This window comes from Seriola dumerili, unplaced genomic scaffold (genome assembly GCF_002260705.1).
Source record: "Seriola dumerili isolate Sdu_G_001 unplaced genomic scaffold, Sdu_1.0 BDQW01000091.1, whole genome shotgun sequence".
Taxonomy (NCBI): Eukaryota; Metazoa; Chordata; class Actinopteri; order Carangiformes; family Carangidae; genus Seriola; species Seriola dumerili.
In genome coordinates this window covers 280329-303117 of record NW_019174346.1, presented here as the reverse complement: position 1 = coordinate 303117, position 22789 = coordinate 280329, and the positions used below count along the sequence as shown (strand labels likewise).

General features: G+C 38.2%; 1 protein-coding gene across 2 annotated transcripts; it reads left to right on the top strand.

Moving 5' to 3' along the window:
• The first annotated feature begins 4342 nt into the window (after positions 1-4342).
• Positions 4343-21248, top strand: msn (moesin). Of its 2 annotated transcripts, XM_022745749.1 has the most exons (13): positions 4343-4664; positions 11960-12043; positions 12774-12869; positions 12984-13258; positions 13367-13450; positions 13792-13938; positions 14045-14141; positions 14245-14408; positions 14721-14851; positions 14952-15112; positions 15260-15352; positions 17961-18191; positions 18681-21248. In XM_022745749.1, the coding sequence occupies exons 1-13, from the start codon at positions 4653-4655 to the stop codon at positions 18843-18845; spliced, it is 1740 nt and encodes a 579-aa protein (XP_022601470.1). In that variant the 5' UTR covers positions 4343-4652; the 3' UTR covers positions 18846-21248. The 2 variants fall into 2 exon arrangements, with proteins under 2 accessions (XP_022601470.1, XP_022601471.1); XM_022745750.1 differs by lacking the exons at positions 4343-4664; positions 12774-12869; positions 12984-13258 and having other exon boundaries at positions 11985-12043.
• The last annotated feature ends 1541 nt before the right edge of the window (positions 21249-22789 follow it).

Sequence of the window (22789 nt, the reverse complement as noted above, 5' to 3'; positions counted from 1 at the left end):
ACTCCTCTGCATTAAAAATAACTTTTTGTGTTTAGATAATTCTCCTTAAAAGATGCGAGAACACAAAAAATAAAACATTATGGAGTTTGAAGGTTCATTGATGACACTAGAAATAGTAGTTAGATTTTTTTTATGTCAAAAATATTTATATAAGAAAATAACATCTTTTATTTAAAGTATCGGGTCTGCTGACTTAAAGTCAACGTAATGTAATCTCACTTTATAGAAATGAAACCTCAGAGTTAAAGTCCTTTTCCAGTGATTATTGTGTCTGCCTCATAATGACTTTACAGTGTGGTGAACACACTGGAGTAAATGTCATATTTGATTCAAACACTGTGTAATATCCTTGCAGTACATTTACCCTGGGACCACCAGGGTAGACTGATTGACTTTGTTTGTGTCCAGAGAGAAAGGGCCAACGGGTGAGGTGTACTGTAAAAAAAAAAAAAAAAAAAAAAAAAAAAAATCCTAATTTTACAGAAAATAACTCAAAAAGTGAAAACTCATATATTATATAGATTCATGACACACAGAGTGAAATATTTCAAGCCTTTATTTCTTTTAATTTAGATGATTATGGCTTAGAGCTAATGAAAACCCAAAATTCAGTATCTCAGAAAATTAGAATATTATATAAGACCAATAAAAAAAAAAAGGATTTTTAATACAGAAATATTGGCCTACTGAAAAGTATGTTCATGTATATGCACTCACATATGGGCTCCTTCTGCATGAATTACTGCATCAATGTGGCGTGGCATGGAGGCGATAAGCCTGTGGCACTGCTGAGGTGTTATGGAAGCCCAGGTTTCTTTGATAGCGGCCTTCAGCTCATCTGCATTGTTGGGTCTGGTGTCTCTCATCTTCCTCTTGACAATACCCCATAGATTCNTTTAGATGATTATGGCTTAGAGCTAATGAAAACCCAAAATTCAGTATCTCAGAAAATTAGAATATTATATAAGACCAATAAAAAAAAAAAGGATTTTTAATACAGAAATATTGGCCTACTGAAAAGTATGTTCATGTATATGCACTCACATATGGGCTCCTTCTGCATGAATTACTGCATCAATGTGGCGTGGCATGGAGGCGATAAGCCTGTGGCACTGCTGAGGTGTTATGGAAGCCCAGGTTTCTTTGATAGCGGCCTTCAGCTCATCTGCATTGTTGGGTCTGGTGTCTCTCATCTTCCTCTTGACAATACCCCATAGATTCTCTATGGGGTTCAGGTCAGGTGAGTTTGCTGGCCAATCAAGCACAGTAATACCACGGTGATTAAACCAGGTATTGGTACTTTTGGCAGTATGGGCAGGTGCCAAGTCCTGCTGGAAAATGAAATCAGCATCTCCATAAAGCTTGTCAGCAGAAGGAATTTCCTGATAGACGGCTGCGTTGACTTTGGACTTGATAAAACACAGTGGACCAACACCAGCAGATGACATGGCTCCCCAAATCATCACTGACTGTGGAAACTTCACACTGGACTTCAAGCAACTTGGATTCTGTGCCTCTCCATTCTTCCTCCAGACTCTGGGACCTTGATTTCCAAATGAAATGCAAAATTTACTTTCATCTGAAAAGAGGACTTTGGACCACTGAGCAACAGTCCAGTCCTTTTTCTCCTTAGCCCAGGTAAGACACTTCTGACGTTGTCTCTGGTTCAGGAGTGGCTTGACACGAGGAATGCGACAATTGTAGCCCATGTCCTGGATATGTCTGTGCGTGGTGGCTCTTGATGCACTGACTCCAGCCTGAGTCCACTCCTTGTGAATCTCCCCCAAATTCTTGAATGGCCTTTGCTTCACAATCCTCTCAAGGCTGCGGTTATCCCTGTTGCTTGTGCACCTTTTTCTACCACACTTTTTCCTTCCACTCAACTTGAATATGCTTGGATACAGCACTCTGTGAACAGCCAGCTTCTTTTGCAATGACTTTTTGTGGCTTACCCTCCTTGTGGAGGGTATCAATGACTGTCTCTTGGACAACTGTCAAGTCAGCAGTCTTCCCCATGTTTGTGAAGCCTACTGAACCAGACTGAGAGACCACTTAAAGGCTCAGGAAACCTTTGCAGGTGTTTTGAGTTAATTAGGTGATTAGACTGTGACACCGTGAGTCTACAATATTGAACTTTTTCACAATATTCAATATTTCTGAGATTAGCTGTTTTCATTAGCTGTAAGCCATAATCATCAAAATTAAAAGAAATAAAACGTTTGAAATATTTCGCTCTGTGTGTAATGAATCTATATAATATACGAGTTTCACTTTTTGAATTGAATTACTGAAATAAATGAACTTTTCCATGATATTCTAATTTATTGAGATGCACCTGTACAAACAAGGAACGAACTGAACAGAAGCTGAAGCACGGGGAAACTCAGGGGACTCTAACAGCAGGTAAAACGGAGGACAATTACAGGAGATAACAACAGGCGACATGACGAACCAGACATGAACAGATGAACTGACCCAGACAAAGGGGAGAACAGAGACTATATAGACACAAGGGAGGCAAGGGTGACTGAACACAGGTGAAACACATTAGCGCGGCGCAGACAATCACCACACAGAGAAACAAGACCAAGACAGGAAGTAAAAATATTGACACACAAGGAAACCAACTACAAAATAAAATAGGACGTGACAAAATCCAAACAAACTCAAACAGAAAGTGTCTGCCATGGCAAACCATGACAGTCTCCTGTTATTTCTTTTCCCCCCAGATGCACCAAGGATCCAGCTGATTACTGGCAGTTTGAAGGTGGATTTTTCTTCATCTGCTGCGTTGCACCGTCACTTCTGGTATAGATTCTTTGACCTTTGTGGTATGTTTTGATTTGACTTATTAATACACTGTATAGTTGGGATTCTGACATAAAAGATAGTATAATGTTTGTCCACACATGTTGTCAGAACTATATGGAGAATACTGTGGAAAACAAGATAAAACTGAATTGGAAGATACAAGCTAAAAAACAACAGACCACACCCCTTCAGCTCCACAGCCCCCCTCTTTCAGAGGTGACATCATGACCTCCTCATTATAGTAACCTTAACAGGCAAGATAGACCAATGGAGAAATGCCAGTTTTAGTTCTTCAGATCATCCCGGGGGCTCTGAAGACCTATTTGTGAATAATTGGTTGATATTGTAAATTTACATCTGAATATATTAAATAAAAGTGTTATAAAGTCAATAGTGGTGTGTGTGTTATTTGTAATTAAGTTTCCAACCCCACTTTAGTTGAAAGACTATATACAGAGACTTAACAATTTAATTTGCATTCCTTCAGTATATTATATTTCATGAGAAATGTAAGAAAATTGATCTGAATCTGAATCATTAAATATTGTATTTAGATTGTTATTCTACAGGTTTTTAACATTACTTACATACTTAAAGATTCAATGTTAACACAAATACTGCAAGTTGAAGTTTGAGATGATTTTAATCTGTTTTACACAGTAATTTTTACTTTGTCTTCCAAAACAAAAGGTTTACTTTACAACATTAGGCATGTGTTAATATTTCATTGATTGACACTTAATTTTATTATTAGGAAAATGTTTCTATATAGAAACTTTATTGGCATCACTTTATTGATGGTGTTTGATCATAATAAATTAATCTGTAAAATAAGTTTTTCTCTGTAGAAATATTAATGACACTTTCCGTAAATTTATTGTTTTTACACTTTATTTGAATTAGGATATTTTACTTTAATTTTAAGGTTTTTGTTTGGCAGCCGCTGCTTCCAGTCATTTGACCGTTTTTTTACGATTCTTTTTTAACAGTGTGCACTGAAACAGAGTCAGTGAGCAGCTTGATGTAGCCGACCAGAATGGATGTCTATGATACATACAACAGAATGTTATGGAGTACATCGGGTCTCAAATACAGTGTCAGGGGTGACCTGAACATGGCAGCCTGAAGAATAACCATCATTTAAAATGAAAATAATAATAATATATTGATTGGGAATATGTAGAAGCTGAAGTAGATTATGACTATTAGTCAACTTATGTAGAAGGTTTATACCTTCAACTTAATGTCATTTTATGATTATTATCTATTACATAGTTCGTGCGAGTTGCTATCAAACTGCACAGACCCTTGCCTGGATATCTATTGTTTTCTATCTCTTTCTATCTCTACTATTTATTGATCATTGATGTGACGTTTCATTTCTGCAGCCTTCTGAGATGTTTAACGTGTCTTGGTTATTTTTGGGTTTCGCGGGGTTTGTGTTGAACCAGTGAGAGCCAGTGAACTGTCGCTGTGAAACAGTGAAGTCAGCCATGATGATGCAGCTGCTGCAGGCGGAGTCTGGCGGTCTGAACCCTCTCCCTCGGTCTGGCTGGCTGCTGTCCTGTCATCGGTCTGGGTGTGGTTTTGCAGTCAGCGGTACCGTTAGCAGGAAACCGAGCTCCAGTCCGTTTCACTCTGAGGCGAAACAAAGAAAAAACATTTCCACCAGCGAGCGGTTCAAAGTGTCTGAAAGTCGCGTTTGTTTCCTGGACACGGGAGGGCGTTAGTTTGGCGCCGTTGTTCTGATGGGAAAAAGTTTTCTGTTGGTCTCGCTCACTGCTCGTTTGATTTAATAACTTTTATAATAAAACCTGAACCGGACGTAGAAGAAAGGAAAGATGCCGAAAACGGTAAGACTGAAAACTGCATGAACGTCATCACGTATAAACTGTCTGTCTCTTTGTGTCTCCATTATTCAGCTTTCATTGCACTGAATGTTTGACCGGGACTTGATCATTAAACAGACCGGAGTCCCTCCCTGATACATTATTACATATTATTTCATATTATTTTAAAATCTGTTCCATCCTTTCACACTCTCCGAGGATTACTGGGGTACTTTCCGTTAGTTGTGTGCGCGTGCGCGCTCCCGCCCGTGTGTTCATTAAAATTAGCGCCTTTAATCAGACGTCTCACCAGGCCTTCGGGCCTGGTACATGACAATAAAACCTTACTGCAGCTTTAGTCCGCAGCTGAAGACACTCACACCAGCAGAGGGTTTCAGCTGAAGCCGCTGTGAGGCTGCCGTTGCGCGGGCTAGTCCTCCAGGCCTCCCTCTCTTAGGTCTAACAAGGAGGGATTTGAACTGTCACTCAGGCCAGCTGTGTCTGCCAGCTCTGGGGCAAATGGAGGCAAATGCTCAGAGGCACTTGGAGCTTTTATGGCAGGTCGCCACTGATAAGAAAAGAGGGGCAAGATTTAGCTCAGAGCTGTGTTATCAAAGGAAGAAGCTAGAGAATAGATGTGAGTGGGTGGTGATTGGGCTCTGAACAAAGAGGAGAAAAGGCTCATGCTGCATCAGGGGCAAACAGAAGTGAAAGTAGTTTCTATCTCCATCTCATCTGTACCCCTGATGAAGACAGTCTGATTTTGACTCAGCTCAATGCTTTTAGTAAAAAGAAGATAATAGAGTGGAGTCTGTGTGGTCAGTATTCTTAACCACAGTTTGCTCTGAGCTGTGACACCCACATACAAACTGACAATAAAAGGAACATTACTCTACAGAAAGAGTCACTTATGACCGTGAGATGAAGGTGATCTATGCACAAAGCCATTTACATTCCACAAGACTGTAATTCATTAAATCAGTATTTATTTAAAAAAACAACAACATCAGATTACCTTGATCTCTTATAAAAACAATATTATTTTTGTAGTCAGTCTGACTCTAGGTCTTTTTTAGAAAAGCATGTGCATGTATCACTGTTGTCTTCACATATGACTTCTGACTTGTGAACTTCTGCACTCCCAAATTACAAACAGAAAAATAGTACTAAGGGCTGACCTGCTCTCTTCCTGCGGTATTGTTTCTGCTAGTACTTCCTCGATCTTTTTCCCGGCGGTCAACCAGAAAAAAACGTTACAGCATCCTGGCATTTAAAGCCTTTACTGCCCCGTCTTTCCAAAAGGAATTCCTCTCATCATACCAGCATTTAAAGTAGTTTTCAGTGACTATGAAAGGATTTGCTAAATACTAAAAACTGAGCTATTAGGGTAGTTAATAAAACTCAGTTCAGTATGCATGTGAGCAGTGACACATTATTATAGAGGTTGATATCCTGTTTGTAGTAAGTGGAGCTAAACAATATTCTGTATCACACTGAAGCTGATACACATGAACTTTATTTTTATGATCGTTATGTATTTTTAGTCCTTCACTTAGTCTTTGTGCCAAATCTCTAAAGAGTGCAGCTGCAAAGCTGAGTAGCAGCCTATAGTCCTGTATGTGCAGCAGCTGCTGCAGTAGCAGTGAAGGACCTCAAAGAAGCTGTTTGACAGTAACCATCAGTTCACAAGCACAGACATACTGCAGGTACAGCAGCTCTGTTGTAGAGCATGATGACAGGAGAGGATTATGGGATATGACAGTATTCATATTCAATATCCTAGACTCATTCTGGGAATTCAACAATTATCAATGTCATGATGTACACAAAAATATAAAGGAGATGTTTTGTTCCCTTTGTGCTGATGCAGAAATACATTAGAGTATTATAAGAGTTCTACATTATATATATATACATTAAAAGAGTATAAGCTGTTGCATTGTTAAGTTATCTCTCCCTGCACCTGACGGATGGTGATATCAACAGTGAAAAGGTTCAAATGCAGACCTGTTGGTGCAACACTCAGTGATCTGTTGCCTTTAGTAAACCTCCCTGCGAACATGTAACAGACACAGAAAGAAGGAAGCTAAACACACTGATTCAGCAAATACTCTGAAACTCATTCTGCACCCAGTAAAAGTTGTGTTCCCAATTTCTAGTTACATCCACAACAAGCTGGCTCAAGGAGTAAAAGATTCATGGTGTAAATAAGAGTTTTTCCATGAACCGTTTTCCAAACAGTTGTTTATTCAGTGTTTTAGTGAAATATAAAAACCCTGACGTTTCACAAAAGCTGTAATTATTGAGAGACTCTGCTCGACTCCTTTTGGCAGTGCTTCAGTTTCCCAAGGAAGTCATGTTGTGACTCAAGGTTTCTGCACTTACATCAGTTCCTTTCTGGTAATTTCCTCGCCTGCAGCCTTATATGGACTTTCACATCATGGTCTAGCTTGTCTCCTCCCTGCTTCCCCCAGCGTGGTCCTCAGATGCCATGCTCCACTTTAGATTGCATTACAGCAGTGCAGCAGGCCCAGGACTTGCTGTGTTTATCAGCCTGTTATTTTACATCCTGATGGAGCTTTAGCAGTCTTTCATTTAGATTGTTTGGATGTTGTTGTGGTCTGTAGTTGTGGATTATTATCTACTTTGTTAAGCAGTTCACATAAAATTACATTCTGAATAGACAGTTTTTCTCAAGCAGCAAACAAACATAAATAATATTCTATTTTGGTTTTATTGCTAAAATCTGACACCATGGTTTAACAATAATAAGTGTGTTCACTGACCTGTATTCGTGGTCTTTAAAAGTAATAGTTTGTTATTTTCCTACTTTCTGTTTCAACAATAGAGTTAGTCCAGGAGACAACCAGCCTGTTTTGAACTGTTTTTCATTATAAACAACCAGTGAATAATGTTAATCATCCTATCCACAAATACAGGCACAGCGTACAGTATTATTGTCATTATTATTATCACACAAAACTTGAGCATAACTTACCATTTTAGCCCATTGTGTAGAAATCGTGACAGATGCAGTTTTCCTGTTAGGACGACCAAACTTTGAACAAGTGTGTCTGTGGAGAAATGGGAAATGGAAAGAGTCAGCAGGGGATTAAATGGGTCTGTGGAGCACATAGCAGAGCAGATTAACAGTGTGTAGAGGTAGAGCTGCTGGACAAACTACAACCACATAGCTAGTTTAATGAGAGAAAATCAAACTTCTGAAAGTAAGTACTTTGTTATTATTGCTTATTAATCTATTCTTTTAGGCTTATTCTGATTTCTTGTATATTTCTACAGCTGCTGTTGGGATCAAAACATTAGTCTAAACTATTTTAAGTTTAAATCATCTAATCATTTCTATAGGGCATAACCTACTGCTGTAGATGCTAAAATAACCACTAGATACAATGACATGACAGACGAATAAGTTATGGTTAACTGGCTCTCATTATAATAATTTGTCTAGTGCAACCCTCAAGCAGAGTTCAAACTGTACATAATAAAAGAATGAAATAAGCAAAGCACTATAGTGAGCATTAGCCAGTCTAACATCACTGCATCACTGCAAACAGAGGAGCTTGTGGCTTGTATCAGTGTTTGTTTGTGTCCTGCTCTGGATCTGCTGCTGTGTATAATGACAACCTTTCCCCAGTTAATAAGGAGAACAAATCATCACTACACAAAATGAACAGAGCAGGTAGTAGGATTGAACAATGCTGGAAAAACAAATTGGGGAATTGGTCACAGGCACAGTTAAATAAGCAGTATTAGCTTCCTGTTTTGCTGTGTAATGTTTTTATTATGTGTATGGCTGTGATGAAGACAATATGTCATTAGAATAAAGTCTAGAAGTGATTGAAAGCTCAGGCAACATGCATACATAACGTTTGAGTAGCAGCAACAGATAAAATACCTTTACTAGTGAGAAATGTAGAGCAGGTGTGCCAGCTGGTGAGAGGTCAGGTGATCCAGTAAACTAGAGATAATACAGGATGTAGAGGACAAAGCAACAGTGTTGCTATGTTTTTAGTAAAAACAACAAGTAAACAGTTACATTATTCTTGTAGTGACAGTCAATACATTTAAGAAACTGTAGTCATGGGAAACAGTTTTGGAAGACCCCTCCCCTTTACATGGTCTGCCCCCCACATAGAAAGAAACCTCATCCTCTTCTTCTCCTGTAAAACCTACGTCTGCATATAGCCCCATCAGAGTGAGCTGCCATTCACATCACACATTTCTCCTACAGAGGAGGGGACCTGTTTTTTGCTACATACATGTTTTTCCTGCCGAGTCCAAAGTCATTAGTCTCGTAGATAATGGTGATATTTGTATGTTGGCTCCAGAGGAAATAAACAGGCTTTCCCTTGTATTATTGGCTTTAAGTGACATCATAACGAGGCTGGTTATACACACAGGATCATTTTACATTCCCACATTCTCACACTTCATATTCAGCTTGGCATCAGGAAGTGTTAACTGCATGCTGCTGGCAGTGTCTCGATTTCTAATGCTAACGCCACATTTTAACATAACTGTTCAACATGTGCTAATCAAATTTTAATGTCTGTCTCTAAATCATGTTTTTGTGCTGTTACTGTCCTCAGTTTGTCAGCTAAGAAATCGAGTAGTGGAGGGTTGTAAGCATGGTTGCCGTCGTTACCAGGCTTGATCCATTGTTAAGGACTTGTTGACCTGATTTGCTGACCTTTATGGTGCATGGTGTGACTCAGAACTGTGTGTATTGTTATGTGATGGTGTTTGTCATTACAGCCTGTTATGAGAGGTGCTGCTGTGCTCAGCTGACCACTCACTTAAAGCAGGTGTGCCTTGTATTGTTACATTGGACCAATCCCAACCCTCACTGGGGACCAGGTATGGTCATGTGAAACAAACCAGTGTTGGGGACCATCCTGAAACTACTTGGTGGTATGTTATGTGTGGCCTTGGCTTTGATTGGAGGTTGAGGCTGTAAACAGCACACTAAGGTGACACTGGTGTGTCAGTGTATGGGAGGTGACTGAATGCTGGTACGTCACGTGTTTTCAGTGAATATTTTTATCGTTAATGGTTTCTGTAACATATGAAGGTAATGTTCCCACATATATGATGAAAAAATAATAAGCTAAACAACAGTACTCCAATATATGTTTCTGCACTGTTCTGCTTCTATAAATCACACATTTTCTTTGAGTTTCAGCAGTTTCACTTCCTCTCTCTTGAGAGGTAACCTGAGGTGTTTCCTAGGGTTCACTTTTGGGTTAACTTTTCTGTCTTAATATAATTATATAACAAACATGACCACTTCCTACAAATGATAGTTAGTGCTTTAATTCGCTCTCTCGTGTCATGTTTTCTCTTTTAGCCTTCTTCCATTGGCCAATTGAATTCAACAGATTGCATTTAACTTAGTTGTGGATGTTAGGGATTTTAGCCATGCTAACAGCAAGGCTCTATGGAAGGAAATGTATATAGGTCCAGCACATTGGTCCAGGCTGAAATATCTTAACAACTAATGGCTGGATGAAACGACATTCTTAGTCCCCAGCAGATGAATCCAAATAACTTTGGTGACTTTTCATGTTGTTCCATCCTCATGTCAAAGTTTCCATCTGTCTTCTTGTTTGTTTGAGATATATAATAGAGTTAAGAAGCAGTTTCAGGCAGTCAGTGAAATCGCTTCACACACCCTAAATGTCCTTCAACAAGCCACTTGTTTATCATAAAGCAAATTATTATAACACTGTCACAAGATTGGTCTTTAGACATGCTGCTAAAGGTTTAGCTTGTTAAGAACTGATGAAATGATTTGTGGAGTCTAGTTTTGGTGTGATAAAAAAAATGTTCAGAATAAGTCATGGAAACATGACACGTGGGCCTGAGAGGGTTTTTGAGCATGTGCTAATAATAGCGTGTTAAGTGTTTTTGAATTCTGGCCATGAGAGACACACCCTAACCAAGCTGAAAATTTATAAGCGTAGTTCCTTTTTCATGCAAGATTAAGCATTCTGACTCAGGAAATGAAACTGTTTAAACCCAAAGCAGGGTGGCTGTGAACTCAGCTCTTATCTGCATGAATGGAAAAATGTTCATCAAAGTTCAGTTGTCAGTTTAAAGAGTTGTATGTCTAGACGACTAAACATCTGTGCTGCTGTGTGTAGGCCCAGATTGTAGGTTCCACTCCAACTCAGACTGCTGGTGATGACAGGAAGTGACAGAGGGGCAAGTGTCCTGAGCAGTAAATGGGGTCCTGCTGACATGAATGGGAAAGAACGCAACTCTAATCAGCCCCACAACTGGGAAATAATGCATACCATTGTTGTTCAGGGCAGGCGTGGGCCTCAGCCTGCGCAGTTATTTCCCAATAGACATGCATGCTGCTGTTGATCACTATGAGACAGAGAAAAAGAGAAATGCCTACAAAGTGAGTTTACCAAGTACAGAAATTAATCTATTCTGAGGTTAAATAAATGTATTCAACATTTGACATGAAACTGTGCAATCCACAAACATTTCAAGTCATTTAAATAAGAAGTGCCTCACTGACTTTAACAAAATGTGTTACCTGAAGGGGAATCAAACACACAGTCACAGTCTGCTCTTGCTAAAGAGCTCAGCACAAAGCTGACAGGTTGGTTGATACATGGCAGGATGTGGATGACTCTCTTGAGAGCTCAGTGTTTAGCAGCCGTGCCTCACAAGGCCCAGCCGCTAGAGGATGTGGTTACTTCCTGCAGATAAGTTCTGTACTGAGATAGAGCCAGACTGGTACAATACTTATACACAGTGTGGAAGCAAGAGACATGGTCCTTCATGAATTCTATAAAAGATCAAAATATTATTTTTTATCATATGATTATTGTTTTATTGGCTGTTGAGTTTGTTTAGTGACAGTTGTGGGTGAACCTTTGCTTCTTAATCAGCTGATTTAAAATTAAATGTGTATAAAACTGTATGTAATTATATCATCTTTTAATTTTCAAAAGGTTTGTCTTTTGAACATTTCACATTATACATATAGTAACTTTTACGTCAAAAAAAGTTGTTTATTTCAGTGTCAGCATCAAATAACCCTAATCGTTTCTCATGCCAGAGGTGTATGTACACTGTTGAAGTAATTTTTTAAAAAGGGGTGATTGCTGAAACCATAAAACAAAATTCATAACATGGATTCAACATGGGTTTTTTTAAGACACAAGAGCCAGTAATGTCCTGATCATGACGGTTTATTTTAGTGCAGTGATATATGTGAGATATTTTAACTTCCTGTCTGCATCTACAAATGGCTCATTCTTCCAATTTGCTCCCTTCCTCAGATTAGTGTAAGAGTCACCACAATGGATGCTGAACTGGAGTTTGCCATTCAGCCCAATACAACAGGAAAGCAGCTCTTTGACCAGGTATGAGAAACTTCTCTCATGTAACCAGTGTTATGTGCTTTCCAATAACGTCAACAAACTTTGAATCAAACTTGATTTAATTTTTTTTTTAAGGTTTTTGTATGTGGTAAGTTAAAAAACATAAAGCTGTAAGCAGCAGTTTCCCATTACGTATAATGACGTGTAATTACCTTACTATGTAGGTAGCTGTGCAGGCACTTTATGGAAATACTTCAATCCCATTTATTTTTATGTTGATTATTATTATTATTTTATCACATGTGCAATGTTTGGAGGTTCTTTGTCCTTTTCTTAGGTTTTAAAAAAATAAGTATTTGTAGTTTTTATTTAGTTTGATATTTGTAGGATAGATGAGAAACAAAGTAATCTATTAAATGTTTCGTCTACAGATCATCTGAAAATAGTAAATAAAATGCTCTTCACAATTTCCCTGAGCCCAAGGTGATGTCATGAGATGTCTTGTTTTCTTTGACCAACAGTCCAAAACTCAAAGATATTGAATTTACTATCATGTGGGACAAGGAAAAGCAGCACATATTCAGATTTGAAAAGCTGGAACCATAAAATGTTTGGCTCTTATATATTAAATCAATTAATTAAATAAAAATTAAAATTAAAATACATGATGGATATTCAGTCATACAGATTTCTTCAGTTCAGTTCAAAATTATTATCATTTTTGTTGTTGATAAAGAGGACATTAACAATAGTTGTGCTTGGATGTTTTAAGGTTGTTAAGACCATTGGGCTGCGGGAGGTTTGGTACTTTGGACTCCAATACCAGGACACAAAGGGTTTCTCTACATGGCTCAAGCTCAATAAGAAGGTGAGCTCTTATTGAACATTCTTCTTCCCTCCTTTGTCAAGATCGAACTATTCTGTGGAATTCAAGTCTATTTAAAGAACCATAACCTCTACGCCTCACTGCGTTTTATTTTAGGTGACAGCCCAGGATGTGAGGAAGGAAAGCCCACTGCTGTTTAAGTTCCGTGCCAAATTCTACCCTGAAGATGTGTCAGAGGAGTTAATCCAGGACGCCACACAGCGGCTGTTCTTCCTGCAGGTGAAGGAGGGAATCTTAAATGACGACATTTACTGCCCTCCAGAGACAGCGGTCCTCCTGGCCTCCTACGCGGTCCAGGCCAAGTATGGTGACTACAATAAGGAAGTCCACACACCAGGCTATCTGTCCAGTGAACAGCTGCTCCCTCAGAGGTAACACAGCTGTCATCACCATTTCAACCTGCCTGTTAATATCAGATAGATGTTGCATTGCAGCCAGTGTGTGTTGGTATGAGATGTGTTGATGTCTCATGTTCACAGAGTTCTGGACCAGCACAAACTCAACAAGGACCAATGGGAGGAGAGGATTCAGGTGTGGCACGAAGAGCACAAGGGCATGATGAGGTAACTACTGGCACACATGTTCACTTGTTTATAGGTAAAGGTAGCTATACACCTAAAGGAGAGAAACATCTTTGCCCCCCCTTTCAATAATTGCTACATAAAGAAGATCTCTCTCTCTCTCTCTCTCTCTCTCTCTGGAGCGTCTGTCAAACTGTTTCTCTTTAGGGCTTCAGTCATTGGAGGTTTCAGCAAACACTGGGTCACAATCTGATTCTACTTCCTTGAACGTTCCTCTCCATTGTCTTGTTCTTGTCTTCATCTGCATCCCTGCCAGCTGGAGCTCAGTGTTGTCTGATTCGGTCTGTGTGGTGATCAGGGTTAAACATGTCATGTGTCCACAGAGAGGAATCCATGATGGAGTATCTGAAGATCGCTCAAGACCTTGAGATGTATGGAGTCAACTACTTCAACATCAAGAATAAGAAAGGAACAGAGCTGTGGTTGGGAGTGGATGCACTGGGCCTCAACATATATGAACAGAATGACAAGTGAGTGGCTCCACAACAGTGTGATTATAAAAATGTTTTGTGTAATTGTCATACAGCATTATTATTAATTCCAGTGTAATGACTTTCTTTTCTCTTGCCTCAACAGAATGACACCCAAAATTGGATTTCCTTGGAGTGAAATAAGGAACATTTCCTTCAATGACAAGAAGTTTGTCATTAAACCAATTGACAAGAAAGCACCTGTACGTTAATCCTTAATAACAGACACCTAGTTACAATTAAATAATCTATATTTACAAGTCTGTGTGTGAGTTCTGATAGTAACCTCTAATGTTGCTGCTTTAGGACTTTGTATTCTATGCTCCGAGACTGCGCATCAACAAGCGCATTCTGGCTCTGTGCATGGGCAACCATGAGCTGTATATGCGCCGCCGCAAACCTGACACCATTGAGGTGCAGCAGATGAAAGCTCAGGCTCGGGAGGAGAAGAATCACAAGAAGATGGAGAGGTAAGAGCTCAACATTTAACACACAGGTTTGATCACTGATGGCTGAAATAATTTATTAAATTCAGGACAAAGCCTTCTAATGTAAATGTCCACAGTTTGTTGTATTGCAGCAAGATGACCTGATTTAAAAATATATCAGGGTCAGAAACTTCTATAACTTTAACACTGAAGCTCTGCATTCTGTGTGATGGTTATGGGATGTGTAAACGAGTGTGTTTTTAAATACCCAGTGAATAAACTGCTGATTATCTGCTCCTGATTACTCTACACTCTAATCCATCTTGCATGTCATGTACTGTCTGTTTCTATTAGAGCTCTGCTGGAGAATGAAAAGAGGAAAAGAGAACTTGCAGAAAAGGAAAAGGAAAAGATTGAAAAGGAAAAGGAGGAGTTAATGGAGAGATTAAAGCAGATTGAGGAGCAGACAAAAAAAGCCCAGCAAGGTGTGTGACTTGACAATATTGAAGAAAAGCTTGTTGTCATACTGTAATGAATGGTGACCCTGTAGTGCTTCTCTGTATGTGTGAATGTGTGTCTGCACAGAGCTGGAGGAGCAAACACAGAGGGCTCTGGAACTGGAGCAGGAGAGGAAGCGAGCGAATGAGGAGGCTGAACGCCTCGAGACTGAGCTGAGGACTGCTGAGGACGCCAAGGTGGCTCTGCTGCAGCAGTCAGAGAACCAGATGAAGAACCAAGAGCACCTGGTCAGTTATCAGAAACTATTTCTCTTATCATGGGCGTTGAAGCTAAAAAAAATACATGTACAATAAATGTTTGATGACTGAAAAGGTTGTTCTGATGCTTCAAATATAAACAATAAGAAAGTCATTTAAAAGAAAATGTCCTTTCAGGCCACAGAGTTGGCTGACCTGACTTCGAAGATTTCCCTCCTGGAGGACGCCAAGAAGAAGAAGGAAGACGAGGCAGTACAGTGGCAGCAGAAGGTGTGATCTACTGTCTCTATAGTAACCAAACAGTGGTCTTCCTTTGATTGCAGGGACAGTTCTTGTTCAGTTCTTGAAAGAACAAAGAGCACACTTTAAAACACTCAACATTAGAACTGATTACGTTAAGAGAGTGTGTTTGATTCTTCTCATTCATCACCTGATTAGGCTTTTTAACAAGAAAAGGACTTCATCCACCATATGAATCCCAAAATGTTCAATATGAAATACATCAAAAATCATGAATATATTGTGTAAAATATATAAATGAACTAATGATTTGTGAAAACTCAACTGATTTATATGAAATTATCTCACAAATTATTGTTTAATTTATATATTTACAACATAGATACAAATTAAATGGCATCTGTCTGATATTCTGCTGATCACACAGCCCCTCCCTTGTGACCCAGTGAGGACAGACATTCCTGGGGTCCTGTTGTTGTGTGTTTTTGGGGGAGGGGTGAACGCTCCCGTTTGCCTCATGTCTTTTTTTGTAAAGAGCATGTGTGCCAGGCCAGCCCCTTCATGTTAATGGGCAGTGTAACTCATTGTGGTGCTGACAGCTCTCTTTGTGTGGGGGAAATCCTGTTTAACTCTTTTGCCCCATTATGATATTCTGGCCTATTAAATACTAAGACTAATAGTGGGGCAGGTAGGCAAAACAATTGTGCATTTTGTGACTAAAGCGTAAAAGTTTCAGCATATAGTCTACATACCCTGAGGTTTTATTTTTAGACGTGGAGGCAATTTGTATCTGACTTCTAGTTTCCTCGGGAGGTCATTGACTTCAGCATTGAATTTTTCCAGTTTTTGCCCTATTTCTCTATTATAATCATGTATATAATTGCCAAAATTGCATAAAGATGCGTATTTGTTGCTGTGGCTGTGTATCATACTTTTGCTTGGAGCACCAATTTCGCAGGGGGACTGCAGACCCCACTATTTCAGGTGTTGAGGTAGCTATAGCTTGTTAAAAACACTGACTGAATTACATGAGTAGCTAGCACATTAGCGAGCATTCTAATCAGAAGCTAGCATGCTAGTTTGGTGTGGAGCACACTCATTACCCCAGGGGGCTCTGCCCTGTCCCAGAGTCACATCTTGAATGCCTCCACGTCTGAAAATAAATGTGGTACATGGTTTCTAGAAAAATGGAGAAAGTTTCATGCTTTATTCATAAAATGCACAATAACCTTCCAAATACAAACTTATCTGCTACACTATAAGTTTTCCATGTTGACATTCCAGTGTTACTCATAATTTGCTCTAATTCTCCAGCTCCTTCTAGCACAAGCACTCTTATTTATACTTTATTTCCTGTGTATATTTTGATCATTAAACGTAATTAATTAATTAAGTAATTAAATAAATTAAGAAGTATTAACAAAATACAACAGGCAAATAAGGCAGAAGAAACAGTGATACAGGGGAAAATATAATGGTCAGTCTCAGTTTCTTCTCTTAAATTTCTTTTTTTAATTTTTCTCTTTTGTAACATGTTGTCTTCCCATACTTTATGGCTGAAGTGGACTGTTGGTGTATTTAATGGATTGTTTAAACAAATTTTTAGTGTCCAAAATAATAGAAACTATGTTGTACACTGAGTGTGGTAGAGCTGAAATGATTAGCTGATTAATTCAGTTAGTTGATTGATTACCATGCTAACATGCAAAATAAAGATGGTGAACATGGGAAACATTAATAGTGTTAAACATTACTCGCATGTTAGCAATGTCATTGTGAGCATTAAGCATTGTCAGCATGCTGCCCTAAGTATTCAGCTCTTAGCACCACTCTGCCTAATGCTGCATTTCAGTCACGTCGGAGTTCAGAATGCAGCTCATCTTCTAATGGCAGAATATCTGTTTTATGACATCACAGAAAGGATGAGGATAAATGACAGAAACAGAGGCTGTCACAAATTATTTTACATCAGTTCAGTCAGAATATTACACATAATAATTTCAAATGTCACTTACTAACATGGCCCACATATATAGTCTTCATTTAGAGTTTTATTCTTCTCTTTTTAGTTGAATATTTTTATTTTTTAACTTTTTTTTTTTTTTTTTTACAATAGAAACAAACACAAAACACCACTGCCACAAACAACAGACAGAAAGACAGGGGAGTCATATTCAGGAATAAAAAGCTTCTCGTCCACAGCAGTATCAAAACAGACAGAAAAAACTGTGGGGGACTTCAAGAAAATCAGTCCATATGCAGGATCAGGCAGAGAAGAGTTTTATTCATTTAACACCATCCAAAACTGAGGACGCCAACTAAGTGACGTCAGAGCATCTGCTTCTCGGTCCTGAGCTTCCCACTACAAAGTTCCGAATTCATCCATTCATCATATTTTTCAAGTCAGAGGTTGAGAAATCTTTGAGTTCCCAGTTGTCTTTGAATGCAGCACAAATACATCCACCCAGAGCCTTTTGCATTGTCGTAAACTTGTGTTTAGCCAGAGGAGAAACTACTACTTTTAATAACAAAAACTACTGTTGTCAGTTTTTTGAAATACATTTCTATTCATTTAATGTCTGTCTACTTATCTTAATGTGGACTAGTAAATATAACCCACGATTCTGTGTTCCCTCAGGCTACCATGGTACAGGATGACCTGGAGAAGACCAAAGAAGAGCTTAAAAACAAAGTGATGGCGGCTCACGTTCAGGAGCCACTCAACGCAGAGAACGAGCACGATGAGAATGACGAGAGCAGCGCTGAGGCCAGTGCCGAGTTCACATCTGCTGCCACGTACAAGGACCGCAGTGAAGAGGAGCGCATGACTGAGGCTGAGAAGAATGAACGTTTGCAGAAGCATCTACTTGTGAGTTTCTGAGATCTTGTTTACAAGATTCAGTAGATGTGTCATTAAAGTATTGGAATAATTGATCAGAGGGATAACTGTAGAATTTTTAATAAACTAAAATGAAAGAATATGATGAAGTTAATCATACAACAAAGTAAAAAAATGCACAGTAGGTCTGATTACTGTTTTCTTGTTGTCAGCTGGTATATTAGTATGTCAACTTTACAGCATCACTGTTGTAGTGCAAGTAATGGGAATGCAATAACAATCAGGGACACTTACAATTGTTGAGGTGAAACCAAGTGAAAGTCCTCATCTCTTATTGATTTCACTTGTGATGTGAAAGGAATTTTACATTTTAATGTACAGTAATATGTGGTTAGTGCAAAAACAGGTGCAAATCACTAAAACTGTTGGTGTAATATTTTCAGAGATAAGAATGAGTCTCAGATGTTGATGGTAACGTAGCGATGTGAGGTGTTAAAACTGTGATAACTGTATTTCCAGGCTTTAAGCTCAGAGTTGGCCAACGCTCGGGACGAGACCAAGAAAACGGTGAATGACATGATCCACGCTGAGAACATGCGAGCTGGACGAGACAAGTACAAGACCCTTAGGCAGATCCGGTCAGGAAACACCAAACAGCGCATTGATGAGTTTGAATGCATGTGATGTATGCGTTCGCCAATGATGCAGCCCATACAGCTGGGCCTTTCTGCCTGGACTGCAGTCCTGCCTCACTCAAGCTGTTTTCTCTGTGCGCAAATAAATCAGATCCACAACATGACATGGCTGCACAAGCACAGCACAATGTACAAACTTGGATCTGCAAAATTCCATTTGCTATTGTTCCGAACTTTGAATTTAGGCAAGTCACTGGTTGAAAAGGGACATACTGTATTTTATTAGTAAATTCCTGACAAGGGGTTTATGTAGCATTTTAGTAATGGGCTCACACCTCATTTCATGACACATTGAGTTAGCATTTTCAATCTTTCTGTCACATTTTTGTATCATGATTTCAAATAAAAAGACTCAGAGACAAATTCAAATTTCAGCTTAAATATATTTCTGCTGTACACATGCAACAGTTTTAAAACTATGATGTGTTGCCCATAGCTGTAAAAGCAAATGCGCTGTAATCTACTCAAGCACATACACATGATATGACTGAAATGTGTGGGTGGAGCATTCATAGAGCAGTATTATTTTTTACAAATTTACAATTTATTTACTTTTAATTTGATTGTTTTTAGAATCTGCCAGCTGTTACAAATATTACAGTATTTCTTCTTCAAGTCAGTTTGTAACTACAAGGCTTCAGTGTAAATTTTATTGTTAAAGCTCAAGCACATGAATTTCTTATTTCCTTTAAAATCTGCATGGAAAACCCTGAACGGTTGACAAAATGAACTTGGCCTGAAAACAACCTAAAAACCTAAGCTTTCTCTCGTGTGTTTGCTATGTACAATTTTTAAACCAATCTTTCAATTTAGATTTTAAAAAAATGTAAATGTATTATCAACAATCTAACTCACTCTCTCATGCAACATAAAAAAGAAAGTTGCATTTCTGTCACAAACCATTCAATTCAAATCTGGTGTCTGTAAAACATTTGATTTGTTGTCTCTTTGATATCTACACAGCCCACATCTGTGGAAACTTTCAGTTGTCACTTTTCTTAACATTGAGTATAAATCAGCTTCATCATCAGTTCAGTTCAGCCTCAGTTTAAAAAACCTGTAGGACATTTGAATTTGGTTGTACTGTACCTTTTTAAGTGTTTTATTGTAGCTTTACGCCTTTTCTTTTCATTTTTAACTCTGCTTATCAGTGATGTTTGATAATCAAAATACACTTTTACATCAATGTAACCAATACAGCTCAAGGACACTGTAATTATCACATGTCAAGCTGGATTTGTGAGTGAACAAATGCCAATAAAGTGAAGCTGAAATTTTGGTTGTTAACCTGAACTTCACTCTAGAAACTTTTTTCCACAAAATCTTCCAAGAATTTGATGCATAAAATAAAATAATTTCATTGACCATGCACTGGAAAGTTTACTTTTGAAATATGAGTCACAGCATATGTACTGTCCTAGAAAGGCACTATTTCCAATGCATGTATTATTGATTATTGATATACTGTATGTATTTGATTACATTTGTGTATTTTGTAATTGGAATTTTTCAGATATAAAATGATGTAAGGTGCAAAAAAGTACACCTCTGAGGATATTTTTGTACTTGTCAAGGACAGCTTTTGTTCAAAATGAAGTGCATTTTGAAAATAGTATTTCATTGTTAACTGAATGAACAGCTCACTGCTGTGGTTCTAAGCTGAAGGAACAAGCAACACCAAAAGCCTGTGATAGGACGAATGAAAAGATGCTACAGGAATTCCTGTTGATGGTGTATTACTAAAGGCAGGCAATATACCATGAATGGAAACTTTAAATCAGGCCAAATCATTCTGTGTAAAAATGAATGTAACATACTTCATTGTACCATTACATATTTGCATTCAGACATGCAGAAAGTTTTGCTTGTTCATAGATTTTTAGAAATTAGTGTTTGAAAGATTTATTTACACCATTTTGCAAATTCAAAGTAAATGTATTTTAGTGATAAATGTTTCTTTTCATTTTATTTTTACGTCTGTTATTGAATGAAAATTTGTACCAAGATGCATTTTGATAAACAGTGTTGTGGCCCATTGTTGCGTGTAGTTCTTGTATCTACTATGAAATGAAAAATGCAGTTGTTGCTATTTTGGATATTTCCATGCCTTTGACAGTAACTCTTATTATGCTGCACTGAATGTTCTACCTGAAGCACCATGTATTGACAGCCTTTAAGCCTTTAAGAATCAAGTGTAATTTGAACTCAAGTCATCATGTGTGAAAAAGAAATGTATTAAAAGATGCTACTTAATATCTTGTCTTGAATCAAAAAGGACTGAAACATAAGTAATATTGTAAATTGACAGACAGTGCCTTGCCCAGGTTATTCATCAGATCTTGCTGCTTAAAGTCTTCCTTTCACAAATGAATAAAAATCAGATTAAACTGCCTCCTCTTCTCCTGCATTGTACTACTATTACTACTGTGTGTGATATCTGAAGAAATGAACTGTTTCATTTATGACATTCTCACATATTTATTCAGGTTTATCTTGACATACATGCAATGTACAGATATCTTTACATTACTCTGTAATAATACAGTGATCATACCCATCTAAATTTGGCCTCATGGTTCACAAGCTTCCAGTTGCAGTTTTACAATCAGCCACATGGTGGCAGTTTACCCTCAGTCTCCAATGAGGGTGACATGGCACCGGTTTGAAATTGATTCAGTTTATTCACATTAATTTAGGTAATGATCCCTGTTTTGTCAGAAATAGAAAAGTAATTTTATTAAAACATATCTGTACATATTATATTTAAAGACTTTGGGGTTAATTTTCTGTAGTTTACCACAGCAAACCCAGAATAGCTTTAAAACGATCACAATCTTTAAAGCAGGGCTATACTGTGGAAAACCATGCAAAATTAAAACTGCTGCAAATGATTATTCTGCAAACATCTTAACACTGTGCACTGAGTAGATTTTCGCTCTTAGAAAAATACTCTAATGCCACATAGTGTCACATATATTCTTGAAATCCCACTTGAAGCATTCAGGTTTAAACTCAAAAGTCAAATAGTGGTATATGATAAACCCAGTGACTGACAGGCAAGCAGATAAAAAAGCTCTGATCTACAGTTTAAATCCATGAATCTGGGTGCAGAGTACAGACAGCATCTGCCTCTCCTGCTTAAATAAGAGCACATTTCCACAGCCACATGCTCCTTCCAGCTGAAAGTTCAACAGCTTTCAACTTTTCATAACATCGTATCATTAATATGTTAAATGAAAATAATTTCTTGCAGTATGTGGACAGCACTTCCCTCTTTATTTGTGGTATATTTCACCAAATGAAGGTGGTAAGAATTCAGCTCTTTTTGCAATAGGAAATTCCGTTAATGTCTTGTTTAACTACTTGATGAAAATCAACCATCTCTTTCTCAACACCAAATGGAGGTTGTGTTTTTTCATCTCCAACTTCCCCTGTGTGTGTGGTATTAGTGGCCTGAAAAGGGTGTCGAAATGACTCACACTCTGAGCTGCTACATGAAGATAAGATGCTATGACACTATATGAACAAAACTCACAGTAGATTTCTGTGTTTCACATAGAATGACTCAGTAAATAGCCATCCATGCTTCCTCACTTTATTCGTCTTCACATTAATTCACGTCCTTTCCTGTAATACCAAGTTGTCAAATATCTTGTTCTAAATATGATCAAAGTAGGATTTTGTCTGATGACTCGATTTCTTCATTCACATTGTACACTGGCACAATCTGGGGTAACGTGCGGGGGCTGAAACTGCTGTGGCCATTTTGTTTATATTTCAAGCTTCAAGAAAAATAATGTGCTTGTCAGTGCCTTTCAAAACAAATCATATGCACTATTCCAAAAAGGTTAATTTTGTCTTCACTGAACTTATTTATGCTTTTTTCTCATTGATAGACAAGTGCTTTTAAGGTGTTTCGATAAGAAAAAAAGC

Coding starts and splice junctions, on each gene's coding strand:
- msn (XM_022745749.1), top strand. Junction 12,870..12,983: donor GGCTCAAGCTCAATAAGAAG/GTGAGCTCTTAT, acceptor GTTTTATTTTAG/GTGACAGCCCAGGATGTGAG. Junction 15,113..15,259: donor TGAAGAACCAAGAGCACCTG/GTCAGTTATCAG, acceptor ATGTCCTTTCAG/GCCACAGAGTTGGCTGACCT.